Raw genomic sequence first — 14341 nt, 5'->3', positions numbered from 1 at the left:
AAGAGTTTAGCTGCAAACAAATCACCCAGTAGAAAGTTCCGCTATGAACAGATCACACTGTAGATAGTTCAGCTAGGAACAAGTCACCCTGTACAGAGATCAGCTAGAAACAAGTCATCCTGTAGAGAGTTCAGCTAGAAGAAGTTACATTGTAGAGAGTTCGGTTACAAAGAAACTACCATGTAGAGAGTTCAGCTGCAAACAAATCACCCTGTAGAGGGTTCGGCTACAAACAAGTCACCCTCTAGAGAGTTCAGCTAGAAGAAGTTACATTGTAGAGAGATCAGCTAGAAACAAGTCGCCCTGTAGAGAGTTCAGCTAGAAGAAGTTACATTGTAGAGAGTTCAGCTACAAAGAAACTACCATGTACAGAGTTCAACTGCAAACAAATTGCCCTGTAGAGAATTCAGCTACAAACAAATCACCCTGTAGAAAGATCAGCTAGAAGAAGTTACCTTGTAGAGAGTTCAGCTACAAACAAAACACCCTGTAGAGAGTTCAGCTACAAACAAGTCATCCTGTAGAGAGTTCAGCTAACATTGTAGAGAGTTCGGTTACAAAGAAACTACCATGTAGAGAGTTCAGCTGCAAACAAATCACCCTGTAGAGGGTTCAGCTACAAACAAGTCACCCTCTAGAGAGTTCAGCTAGAAGAAGTTACATTGTAGAGAGATCAGCTAGAAACAAGTTGCCCTGTAGAGAGTTCAGCTAGAAGAAGTTACATTGTAGAGAGTTCAGCTACAAAGAAACTACCATGTACAGAGTTCAACTGCAAACAAATTTCCCTGTAGAGAATTCAGCTACAAACAAATCACCCTGTAGAAAGATCAGCTAGAAGAAGTTACCTTGTAGAGAGTTCAGCTACAAACAAATCACCCTGTAGAGAGTTCAGCTAGAAACAAGTCACCCTGTAGAGAGATCAGCTAGAAGAAGTTACATTGTAGAGAGTTCAGCTACAAAGAAACTACCATGTAGAGAGTTCAGCTGCAAACAAATTTCCCTGTAGAGACAAACAAGTCACCCTGTAGAAAGATCAGCTAGAAGAAGTTACCTTGTAGAGAGTTCAGCTACAAACAAATCACCCTGTAGAGAGTTCAGCTAGAAACAAGTCACCCTGTAGAGAGATCAGCTAGAAACTAGTCACCCTGTAGAGAGTTCAGCTAGAAGAAGTCACATTGTAGAGAGTTCAGCTACAAAGAAACTACCATGTACAGAGTTCAACTGCAAACAAATTTCCCTGTAGAGAATTCAGCTACAAACAAATCACCCTGTAGAAAGATCAGCTAGAAGAAGTTACCTTGTAGAGAGTTCAGCTACAAACAAATCACCCTGTAGAGAGTTCAGCTACAAACAAGTCATCCTGTAGAGAGATCAGCTAGAAGAAGTTACATTGTAGAGAGTTCAGCTACAAAGAAACTACCATGTAGAGAGTTCAGCTGCAAACAAATTTCCCTGTAGAGATAAACAAGTCACCCTGTAGAAAGATCAGCTAGAAGAAGTTACCTTGTAGAGAGTTCAGCTACAAACAAATCACCCTGTAGAGAGTTCAGCTAGAAACAAGTCACCCTGTAGAGAGATCAGCTAGAAACAAGTCACCGGTAGAGAGTTCAGCTGAAGAAGTTACATTGTAGAGAGTTCAGCTACAAAGAAACTACCATGTAGAGAGTTTAGCAGCAAACAAATTGCCCTGTAGAGAATTCAGCTACAGACAAATCACCTTGCAGAAAGATCAGCTAGAAGAAGTTACCTTGTAGAGAGTTCAGCTACAAACAAATCACCCTGTTGAGGGTTCAGCTACAAACAAATCACCCTGTTGAGGGTTCAGCTACAAACAAGTCACCCTGTAGAGAGTTCAGCTAGAAGAAGTTACATTGTAGAGAGATCAGCTAGAAACAAGTCACCCTGTAGAGAGTTCAGCTAGAAGAAGTTACATTATAGAGAGTTCAGCTACAAAGAAACTACCATGTACAGAGTTCAACTGCAAACAAATTGCCCTGTAGACAATTCAGCTACAAACAAATCACCCTGTAGAAAGTTCAGCTAGAAGAAGTTACCTTGTAGAGAGTTCAGCTACAAACAAATCACCCTGTAGAGAGTTCAGCTAGAAACAAGTCACCCTGTAGAGAGTTCAGCTAGAAGAAGTTACATTGTAGAGAGTTCAGCTACAAAGAAACTACCATGTAGAGAGTTCAGCAGCAAACAAATTGCCCTGTAGAGAATTCAGCTACAGACAAATCACCCTGTAGAGAGTTCAGCTACAAACAAGTCATCCGGTAGAGAGATCAGCCAGAAGGATCACCTTGCAGAGAGGTTAGCTACAAAGAAATCACCCTGCTTCATCTTTTCTTCTTCCTGTAGTAAAGAAAAAATGACAGGTTAAAAAGCCCTAAAGCCGGCCATAGGCCGGTTTTATGGCCGGCTTTGGGATATACAAATACAAAAAGAAGTGAAATCTAATCCAAAACAGCCAAGCTGTAAAAAAAGAGTGCGGCCCTGAGAAAGGCTATGGTGAAAAAAGATGTGAAATCCAAGGTGGCGGCCAAGAAATGGCTGTGATGGTAGGTTAATGGTAAAAATTTTAATAACAACAATTCAGGTGAATTTGGTGCCGCTTGGTCTTGGCACAAAATTCACCTGAATTGTCGTTATTAAAATTTTTACCATTAACCTACCATCACAGCCATTTCTTGGCCGCCACCTTGGATTTCACATCTTTTTTCACCATAGCCTTTCTCGGGGCCGCACTCTTTTTTTTACAGCTTGGCTGTTTTGGATTAGATTAACTTTAAGGTGCTGAAGAAGCAATTTTTGAGTGATTTTGTGATAATAAATATCTTTTTATTTTAAAAGGTGACTGGTTTCTGGAAACCCCCTAGAACCATGCCTGATGGCTCACTTAGAGATCAGTAGTGAGGGGTCAACATAGCAGTCACCCGAATACAATGGCATACTCTAATAGAACAGTCACACATTTCTTTGCTGAATGTGATAAAAGGTAGTGAAACCAAAAAGGCTTTTGATTCTATCTCACACCAAAGACTGCTTACAAACTTCCGGAATTCAAGGGAAAGCATTTGAGTGAATAAATGTTTGGTTGACACAGCAAACCCAACGTGTAGTTATCAATGGTCATGAATCCAACTTTGTTCTATCTGGTGTCCCCCAAGGCACAGTACTTGGACCTGTGATGTTTTTAGCATACATAAATGACATCACTACAGGGGCTTCTTCTAAGATACGATTGTTTGCTGATGACTGCATTCTTTACCGAACAATTGTGAACAAGACCATTTACAGCTTCAATCAGATCTTAATCACAGAAGTGTGGAAGATGGGTTTGAATGTCAGTAAGTGTGCGATACTTACATGTGGTAGACTATTATCACCATCCTCCTTTGTTTACACCAATGGAAATCTCCCTTTAGCCTATGTTTCTCAGCATCCTTACCTGGTTGTCACTTTTGATTCAAATATGTGCTTCACTCCTCACATAGAAAATATTGTTTTAAAAGGCACAAGAAAAAGAATGCTAATCTTTATTAGATGCACATGTTCAGAACTCTATTCATTCTATAGAAATGGTACAAAGATGAGGTGCTCGATGGGTAACATCCAACTACGATAGGAATATATAGTAGTGTTACATCTATGCTTGAAGACCTTCAGTGGCCCACCTTGTCACATCGACGCATGATTTCAAGACTAAAAATGTTCTATAATTCTATTAATGATCACTCGGCCTTGAAGATTCCTCCATATTTCTCCCCGCCTCCTATCCTACATGCCACCAACATCCACTTCATTTCATCACTCCTTCAGTAAGAACTAATTCAGCTTTTTTCCCAGAGCAATAAATTATTGGAATAACTTACCCGTTGAAACAATTGAATCTCCCACTGTTTAACAGTATTTTAGTTAAATTATGTGATTTATTGCTGTGACTATTGATTTTTGTAACTTACTCCGGGCTGGTCTCCTGGACATATCAGTTTTTCTGTCTGTCCAGCAATAATAAAACTAGAGATGTGAAGGTATTACAATGTGTGGTAATATCTTTGGCATGTGCCAATGTTGCTATATATGTTGTAATCTTGTGTCCACCTAAATGGTACAGTTGATATTATCATGTCTCGCTTGGATCGCTACTCATTGTTTTATTACACTAATTTCTATATACTTGTATACAGTAACTTTTTTTTGTACATTTCCCTTCATACTTGTGTGAACAATGGCATAATACTGACAGTAGAATTGTATCTGATTAATCTATTATTGATTACTATTTATGTTGATTATTATTTATGTGTAGGTATGGCAACATCAGATGTGGGACCCCTACCGCACGACACTTGTGTGTTTTGTCAAATAGTTTCTGGGAAGAAAGATACTGAATTACTGTACAATGATGACCAGTATGTTTGCTTCAGAGACATACGGCCTGTTTCACAAAACCACTACTTGGTCGTGCCCATTGCTCACCATCCAGAAGCTAAGTACTTGGCAAAGGAACACATTGGCATGGTGAGAAGGATGATAGAAGTAGGCCAGAGTGTTTTGAAGACACAAGGGGGAGATTTGGAGGATTGTCGGATGGGATTTCATTGGCCACCATTCACGTCAGTAAAGCACCTACATCTTCACATCATCTCACCTGTCTCAGAGATGAGTTTTCTTAATAAACACATTGTTTATCGACCAAACTCTTTTGCATTTGTAACTCATGACTGGTTAGTTAACAGACTTGAATCTATGAGCTAATAATTAAAATAAATTATATTGATTTTGTAACTGTACAAAAATCCATTTTGTCATTGATATATTACAAATTACAATTGTTTGCGTGTGCAAAACTTACACTACACAATTGTCCAGTCCAATAGACAGTCGGTGGCTAACCATATCATTGATAACATCATAGTGAATACAGGCCGCGATCAGGACACATATATGAAATAACTGGTGGCTGCTAGCCCAGATATCGAACTTGCCAGGGAAGAATCGTTCTGGGATCCTTGCTGCATACAGGCTAGCACCTGACACATACACAGACGCCATCTGTAATAGGCCACTCAACGCATAGGCTGTATCAGCATAACTAAAGCCATGCTGAATTACAATCTGCAGGCCTGGGATGAAACTGTAGAATCCAAATGAAATGAACATGATGGTACGCACAACGCGGAACTCTGGAGTAGCAAATCTTTTGATGAGAGAGAACACCAGGCAGAACGCACACAGCACAATGAGAACTACAATGTGAAGGTATCTGGAGAATGTTGCACAGTAGAAAGAGAAGTAGTAGCAAGGAATACATGAACAAGTGATGAGTGCTGTGATGCCGGAGTAGTCAAGACGACAAAATAAACGTGCCACATCTTCGGAATGATTACTGAATGTGTGAAACAGGAATGAGAAACACAGACAAGCAATGGCACCCAAAAAGAACACGCCAGTTATTAGCTGTTCCCCCCAAGGCAGTTCACCAATCTTGCTCATCCTGAACACATAGACACACAACGCTAACACACAGAACATTACAACTCCAACCAGATGTGTCCAAATGTTCCAAGTCTCAGTATGCAGGCGGAACATAGTGCCAAAACACTTGCTGAAAGATGGCATCGGGGGTCGATGGCCATGGATGAGGTACTCGTTATCTTTCAGCCAGCTAGGAAGGCTGTCAAATGACACCACCTTCCACACACAGGCTGGTATTAGTTGTGATAATGTGCTGTCCATGGAATCTATACTTGATGTACTAGAAGATCTCTCTCGCTTTGCCAACACAAATCCGTCGCTGCTCGAGCTCCTCACAGGAAGGGACGCAGTGTCACCATCGCTTGCAGCGTCCCTGCTCTCTACAATGCGTTGTCTTGCAACCTCCATCCTAGAATACGAAAGGTATTCCTTCGATAAATTAGATACAAACAAATAGCACGAAAGGTTACCTTGGTTAATGCACGATTCTTTATTATAACCAAGAGTAAATCTTGTTATAACGGTCTCTTTTCTTTTCTACCAGTTGATACAAGTTCAGTAATATGCCAAAATCGAGGTCAAATCGCCTTAACTCTTGATCCAGAAGTAGCGCACCAGGGACTCCAAACTTTGTACAACTCGTAACGTAAAAATCCTCAAAAGGTCACAAAATATTGCAAGCTTTCCTTTAAATAGCTAGCAGTTGGTGTTAATGTACACCTCACCAAACCTCCCCTTGTTGGTAACGCCTGCACGCAGAAATGGCGTGATGTTTTGTCACGTGATAGTTTAATACGAATTTAACTGCAGGTTGTTAGTCTCGTGCCCAACCGGGCTCGCGCTAATGCGCAAACATCGTAATGCGCGAGCCCGGCTGGGCACGAGACTAAGATAATGTATGCGTTCCTGCTGGATTGGAAACGCCAGTTAAATTATTTTCCTATCCTCGTTACGGTCTTTTTCGCGCACAATATTACAGTTGCTAACGAAGTCTGGTTTAAGGTTTCTTGCAAGTAGAAAAGTGCTTTTGTTACGTGTTTTCAATACAGTGGCCTTCCAAACGCTATCCTGGGATGACGTCGTCTGAGTCCAATAGGTGAGCAAGTCTGTACGTGTTTCACTTGTCTGTTCCTGGATGCATTGTAATACTGTGAACAGAAGTCTTCACAGATACACAGTTTGCTTACTTACCTTGGCTTGGCTACAGTATCAGAGATCCTTTTGGTGTGTAGAGGATGCATGGTTGTATCAATATCTATTGTAAGGAGTTCTTCAAATTGTTCTAAGCAGCAGTCTCTCCAGTGTTGTGTGGATAGACTGCTTTTTTGTCAATCACTGAGTATACAACTAGGGGTATGGTACAGTTTAAATCCCATGCACACTAGTCCAGTCCTGCCAACCCTCACGGATTTACCGTGGGTCTCATGATTTCACTATCAAGCTCAAGGTCTCACAAGCAGTAGTTCTAAACTCACAATTTTTAGTTAAGCCTTTTAATTCTCACGGATCATCATGTTAGTTATCTAGTGTCTAAAACTAAAGTTTGCAGCAATGCAACGAACCAAGGAAGATAGCTAGTGTTATACACAATACTCTCGAACAGACTAGTCTCGCATGCCAGATAGTTTGTGTGGGGGTGGCAAATAACCACACAAACTGTCTGGCATGCGAGACTATGAACAGACATCTAACTTACACAAAGTTGCTGTGTTATTTCTTTCTAGGGGATATCCCCAGGTGTGCCCCTGGGTAATTCGATTGTGGTACAACTATAAATGTTAGGCTATAAATAATAATAATCACGTGATTATAAGCAGGAAAACAGTGGGGATTGAGGCGGCAAAGTCATGAAATATTGGCCTTGAACCTTGTACTTAATACTAGTGAAATGGACATGCAGTGACTGGACTTGTGCTTACAAGGTCAGAACTCAAGAGACGAGCCTACTTCATTGAAGGTGAAAGTGCTTGAATAGCTAAAACGACACCATGAGCACCTGCTCACCCGGCAATACAGTATGTTTTAGGCATGTAGCATGTGTTTGGTGTGAATTTCATTCATCATTCTCTAGGTAGAAATTGATACTTCTCAATCCTTATCATCACGTGATATTATAAGTGCCTTGCGCTTTCAAGTTATTAGTTGATTGGAGTGATGGCTTATAGTTTGAATATAGCTATTTAGCTGGAGAAGTGAGAAGACTCCTGCGCACACTTGCTGTAGGTCTAGAAATCCTAATGATGCACTTGTTTTTAATGCTATATTGATGCCCATAATATGAAGATGGGCATGTGTTTGTGTGTTGCTGGCCTTGTCACAGTTCCAGGCATAGCTTGAGGCTATGTTACCTACACTGTGCAGATACAACAATCTATTCTGGGCATCAAGACAGAGTCTTAAGGTTTTTCTATTTCCTAGGTTGGCAGGCCTGCTAGTCTTGTTACTACCTGTCTAGGTATGTATTGTTAGGTGAAGAAATGAGTTCTCAACTACCAACCACTTGTGTGTAAGCCCACGTGTTTACAAATTAAGTTTTCTATCACTAAATGAGTATAGCAACAGACAGATCATACATTGTTGTTGTGCCATAGTAGTCTTATTACAATGGAACAAGCACAAATACCGCATGCTTGAAAATGGGAAGTTTTGCAACTAGATGGGTTCTGCTGAGACAGTTATATATTGCAGTGTGATGCACATACTGTGCTTGAACATGCATAATATGTCACATGACATGTACTATGAGTAATTTACTAATGTATGAGTATGTGGAAATGTAGCAGTGGTAAGACCGTGTCAACTTAATTAGTTGTTTCATGGGTTCCACCAACCCACCATTTTGTAAATTTAAAATTTTAAAATACATATAGAATTGAACTACTTTGCAATAGTATTGTATTCTTTTTCCTATGCATTTTACTGCTTAACAAATATCTTCTCATAACACACTAGGCTGCATACAAGCTAGTGCCATTTCATCAAGACCATAATCGCTTGTATTTTGTAGTTTTGTAACTGCTTTTAAACCGATTGCTATATCAATATTTTAATTTATTTGCTGACCTACCGATGTTGTATTTGAGATATTGCCCACAAACAATTGATTAAGTTGACGTGGCCACCAAGAAAGTAGACATCATAGGCTATGTAAATACTTGAAGTAGTAATAAGGTTCATACAATACACACACATCCATTAGGTGGCTGTTAAGGACGGATAATTTATCTGTCAAGCTACTATGAAACCATGGAGTTGCTTTTAACTATGCCTAACCTTCTACTGGTAGGACACACAACCCTCCAAACACTACAACTCCAAACAGTGCTTTTATTTATTGTTTGAATCTGTACAACAAACTGGAAAACATGCATACATCTAATATTTGTCACTGAAATCAAGCCTAGCTGTATGTTTAGCATTTTTGTTATCTTTTAGTTGTTTCTTAGCACTATCAAGATTCACGTTTATTTGGTTATCCTGACTGTTCCAGGGCTATGTAGACATTCATTCTGGACAAGTACTACACAAAACAACATAAAATAGTAAGCATGTAAATTGCATTACAACTTGTACATGTAACTAATATACAGGCAACATCATGGTCCAAAGCTAGAATAACCTCTTGTCTGCCACAACTATGTGTCGTGAGAGTTGAATTGCTGAAGAAGACTGACAAATGATGTATTATTTATGTGTAGTTGTTGTACTGGATCTTCATCTTGGTGTCATTATTTTCAAAGCACACTAAAATCTGGTATCCAGTCCTATCATTATATTAACAGTACACCATACTAAAACCCTGTAATGTTGCAGTGTGTAAAAGTAACTTTTGTACAAATCGCTGTACATCAAAAATTCCATCCCTGGTTAAGAATCAAACAGTGATACTACAAACTAGTGCTGAAACGGATTTATTTTGAATTTGGCTATTTCGTCGCACGACACAATTTGATTCATAAACACAATATTTGAATATTTAAGCTGGGCCTAGGATTCAAGCTTGAAGATTGTGAACAAGGTGGCATATTCACACTGAAAAATTCATTTTTAGAAGAGATAGAAATAGCTCTCAGGCTTTACTTTACTGCTTTGTAGTGGATAAAGTAATCAGTCGTTGCCTTCACAACAACTATTCGAATAGAAAATTTATGTGGAGAGGTTTCACATACTTTGTTTCCTGTCTTTTCGCTGTTTTTGAAGCTCATCAATTGGGGTTGTTTATCATACTGCCCCAAGCATGGTGGTTCAAATCTGGCCCCTCTTCACTTCTCATCACTGCTGTCATTGATGTTAAGTTAGTTTTGTGCAACATTTTTAGATAGCTGCACACTTTTTGTTGCTTTCAGAATTCCTTATCCTCTTTAACTGGTACTGTACTGTAGCTTGACACTGGATATTTCTTGCCTTGAAAGAAAGGATGCACATAACTTTATTATATTTCAATGAACACAAGTAGATGTATGCACAAAACAACCAAGAATTATATCCAGCAGCACACTGGCTGTGACAGCATGCCTTTTAAAAGCTTTTTTTCTGGGTTACTGTTCAGACAGAGCTTTAGCAGTATCTACAAAGATTTTTCATAGCAACTTCAAAGTACACCAGTCTGTTGCATAGTTATTTTACTGCATCATACCCCTTAAAAGGGTGGAACATGCTAGTCACTCATACCAAGTGAAGAAAGAGCAAAAGAAACTGGAAAATTGTGGCTACTAGTATTGAGACCCATGTTAGCGCCACACTGCATGTGACATTAGTGTATCAAGTAGCTACCCAATTATGTTTGTCTTGTCTAGAAAGTAAGCAAACAAGTGGAAAACAGTGCGTGCTAGCTAGCATCGAGTGTTACCCTTAACTGTGTCATTGCCATGCCATGACAGTGCATGATGTATCAATATAAACAGTCCAGGAAGTAAGCTGACCGTAAAATTGTTTTGGTGTTGCTGACTTTCGTTTGATGAATGTAAGATCACAGGTTACTAACTATTGAGTAACCCCACCAAAGATTTCTATTGGATTGGTAATGTCAAAGGAAATATTGTGTAATATTGTCTAGCTTATAAAAACCTCAATAAGCAGCCACCTCTTTTACATGACTACCTGTTCACTTCTAGTTGGTCTCAAACAGGTGTACTTCATGATCTTATTAATGAGACCACCTCATTGTAGTGACCATGTCAAGTAGGAATACCTAGGGTGTACTTCATGACCTCATTAATAAGATCACCTCATGCTTGGGCAAGCCTGTGAGCCCCACATTAATGACAACTATATGTGCCGCAAATATGTATTTATGCATCCATCAGTATGTAAACAACATGCTTGCCCTCAATGCTGTTAGCCTCTTACTAGTAGTGACCTCATTAATATGACCACCTCATTATAGTGACCATGTCAAGTAGGTCCTAACATATAGCTATGATGTACTTCATGACCTCATTATTTACACAACTGAAAGGTTATAATAAATACTTCAAGGTCTGATTACTACCACTACAGATAGCCTCGGGGTGACTATTAAGATCACTATTCTCCATCAATAGTAGGAGATCTGGTATAGTTGTAATCCCACAATCATCTTGATACATGATGTTGCAAGCATGCAGTATTTATAGGTAATATAACACCATGTGCTTAATCTACAAGACTAGCATGGCACAACAATGTATGACTTGTCTGTTGCTAAACAACTTCTCACTACTCATTCAGTGATAGAAACCTTAAACACAGGTCAGGACGTGGGCTTACACAGGTGGCTGGTAGTTGAGAACTTGTTTCTTTACCTAAGGCCAGGCAAACTTGATTGTTTCTCATCCCTACCCGCATCCCTTTTTATCCCACCGCTTCTAATTTCACTATTGCTGTTATCAATCATGTGCACGCTTATTTTGATGCTAAGAAGGCTGGCTATCATTTTACAGCACAGTAAATCTCACTTGCACCTCAGAAACAGTGGTAAAATGTAAGTACTAGTTCTTAACTAACCTTTATAGTAACAGACTTGTTTTCTTTAATAACGAATAATGAAAAATGACCTCCCTCCCACATGGAAATCCAAATTTTGGTGGATGAGAAACAAGTAATCAAGTTTGCCTGACCTAACACTACATACCTAGACAGGTAGTGTCAAGACTAGTGTGCATGGGATTTGAACTGTACCATACCCCTCTACTCAGTGAGTGACAAAAAGCCTCGCAAAAAGCAGTCTATTCACACAACACTAGAGAGACTGCTGCTTAGAACAATTTGAAGAACTACTCACAATAGATATTGATACAACCATGCATCCTCTACACACCACAAGGATATCTGATACTGTAGCTAAGTAAGCCAAACTGTGTACAGTCTGTGAAGACTTCTTTTCACAGTATTACAATTCACCCAGGTGAAACACGTGCAGATCTGCACACCTATCTACTGACAAGATTACTCCCATACCTCATATCCTATTAGTTGAGTTCTCCCCTCTGTTCTTCCTCACATACTCCTTGTTAGAAATTCCCTAAGAACAAAGATCACGTGACTGGTCGGACTTCTAGCGATGCGCTTAAAATTTGTGTCATACTGGTTCACTGTGGTTGGATCTGTAGCAACTTCGTCAATCGAATCCTGACCAGTCTCGTGCCCATAAAAGATGCCGGTGAGCAGTACACAGTTGTAGGAAATCTTTTAGGTGTTTACTCTACTGTAGGGCAAGAAATTTTCGTGGATTTCGCGGGTGTCTTAATATCCACTTCAGCACTTTTACCAATCCACGAAAATTTCATGCCGTACGGTACTTGATGGTTTTATACTCTTGTATGCGTACCATTCTTCGTTTAACCCGGCGAGGAGCCCGGATAAAGATAATACTTGGAAGGAAATCGGCCGTTTTGTATCGCTATTAACCTCGCTATTAACATCAAGGGGTAGTCACTTCCATACCACCAGTTGATACACTTGCGATATGTTAGCAATACTGTGCATTACCATATCCTTTTTGTCCTTAGATCATGAAATGGACTGATTAAACTCTGTATGTGATTGTCTGAGGCTAAATCATTGACCACTTCTTTGATTTCTCCATACAAATCTAAGTTTAAGGATTACAATTGAGGTCAACTACATATCATCTGCTTACTATTTGAAAAATGCCCAAAAATATCTGCCGTGGGTGTGATCATTGACAAGCATCTAAACTGCACTGATCATGTTACCATGATAACAGCTAAAGCAGATTCTGTAAGAGGGTTCCCACAACATAACTTGTGTAAATGTCCTAATTCTCCTCCTCATACCACTTATGTTCACCCCATACTAGACTGCACCTGCAGTGTATGGTCACCAACAAAGGGTCACCCATTATGATTCAGGCAATTGCAAACTTAAGTCAATTCTTATAAGCATTCATTTTTATCCACAGAACAGCTTGCCAACTAACACAGTGACATCCACCAGCCTTGAAATATTCAAAAGTAAAATTGAACATTTGACCTTTCTTTTTCTGTAGAGTGTATACTCAATGAGTTTGTACAGTAATAATAAATAAACAAATATCAAATAACGCCTCGGTATGGTTTCATTGCATATCAAACTCTAGCCTTCATTGTGTCACTCCCTAGTTGATGGCAAATGCATCAAGTGAACTGGGTCATGTGATCTTAACGAGTACTCGAGTACCAAATTCCTTAATGAGCATTGTGTATTTATTTTGGCCCTAGTTTAGACTTTAGAGTAGTTGTTATGAAGTCTGACTGCAGACCACAACTTATAAATATTTTATAAGTTGTGGTCTGCTTAAAATGAATTTAACCTAATAGGATGTGAGTCATCAATTACCTGTCAGGTGACAATCTCATGAATGCTCAACAGTACAATCAAGAGTTCATAATATAAGTAAGGTACAATATAAGTGATCTCAACTCTCAACTCAACTTAAGTGAGCCCAATGGTCCAAATTATGGCATATCAAAACATAAGTAAGTTAACCATACATTTAAGTTTCCTATAAAATAGTATGTGAAAAAAATGTTACAACAGCCTATGGAGGTAAGTTACATCATTTATCATAACTTTTGTTCTGAAGGCGATATCAATTTTGTTTGGTTGCCATTACACACGCATAAGCCTCCTCCATCCAATGATATGAAAATTAAATCAATGCCAGTGTTTAAAGGCTGCAAATTTACAACAAATGGTAGTAAGTAGTAACTTATGCAAAAGGAGATTCAATCACGAAGTAAGCATTCGAATTAAATAGCAGCATCACACCGTAACCATGGTGATTACAAATTTTCTTTGGGCAGAATCAGATAGAGCATTTCAGAAGGAGTTGAATGGTACTAAAGTTTGATATTTGATCATGTCTAGTGCTTGCAAAAATTGAAAATACGAAGTAATAAATGACATTTGTCAATCTATAGACCACTTTATTATTAAGTATGTACCATGAAGCCACCTAACTTCAAAGGCAAATTTCAGGGTACATGTCTTATAAAAACTCAAGCTGAAATTGATTGTGGGAATTTATTATTGGTCACATGATGAAAACCATGCGTCCGATTTTGCATCCTACAGCACACGTTGCCATCCTACGAGTTGAGAAACATTGGTTTAAGGTGATAACTAGTGCTATAGCATACTTACAAGCGGTTAGCCACATTTCCGAATATGGACATGCCCACTTTTCGAGTAACACAAGATAAACACTCTACAGTGAAGCTTACTCCTGTAGATGTTTAGTAAATGTTGTAAACAGTCTGTAAAATGATGCAGTGGCTTTAACTACTTGTAAAATTGCTTAATTGAACTTTTCTGTGATACTGTTAGGACTTGCCTGTTCATGTTAACAAACATAGTCACAACGTTAGTTGCTGCTGTCCCA

General features: G+C 39.1%; 2 protein-coding genes and 2 long non-coding RNA genes across 4 annotated transcripts; 2 read left to right on the top strand and 2 right to left on the bottom strand.

Annotated features, from left to right (window-relative positions):
- Positions 1-3187: 3187 nt before the first annotated feature.
- LOC136245245 (adenosine 5'-monophosphoramidase HINT3-like) lies at positions 3188-4758 on the top strand. Its single transcript, XM_066036734.1, has 2 exons — positions 3188-3347; positions 4310-4758. The coding sequence occupies exons 1-2, from the start codon at positions 3188-3190 to the stop codon at positions 4756-4758; spliced, it is 609 nt and encodes a 202-aa protein (XP_065892806.1).
- Positions 4742-6254, bottom strand: LOC136246035 (adiponectin receptor protein 2-like). Its single transcript, XM_066037486.1, has 2 exons — positions 5949-6254; positions 4742-5887 (listed from the first exon to the last, which is right to left on the bottom strand). Exon 2 carries the CDS (start codon positions 5884-5886, stop codon positions 4852-4854), a length of 1035 nt encoding a protein of 344 aa, XP_065893558.1. The 5' UTR covers position 5887; positions 5949-6254; the 3' UTR covers positions 4742-4851.
- Positions 6255-6407: 153 nt separating this feature from the next.
- On the top strand, positions 6408-9253 carry LOC136245638 (uncharacterized). Its single transcript, XR_010696027.1, has 3 exons — positions 6408-6574; positions 8914-9020; positions 9069-9253. It is a non-coding gene; the product is annotated as an uncharacterized lncRNA (long non-coding RNA).
- Positions 8773-12373, bottom strand: LOC136245636 (uncharacterized). Its single transcript, XR_010696024.1, has 3 exons — positions 11917-12373; positions 9648-9882; positions 8773-8998 (listed from the first exon to the last, which is right to left on the bottom strand). It is a non-coding gene; the product is annotated as an uncharacterized lncRNA (long non-coding RNA).
- Positions 12374-14341: the final 1968 nt, after the last annotated feature.

This window comes from Dysidea avara, chromosome 15 (genome assembly GCF_963678975.1).
Source record: "Dysidea avara chromosome 15, odDysAvar1.4, whole genome shotgun sequence".
In the NCBI taxonomy this organism is placed as follows: domain Eukaryota; kingdom Metazoa; phylum Porifera; class Demospongiae; order Dictyoceratida; family Dysideidae; genus Dysidea; species Dysidea avara.
This window is presented reverse-complemented; position numbering and strand designations above follow the sequence as displayed.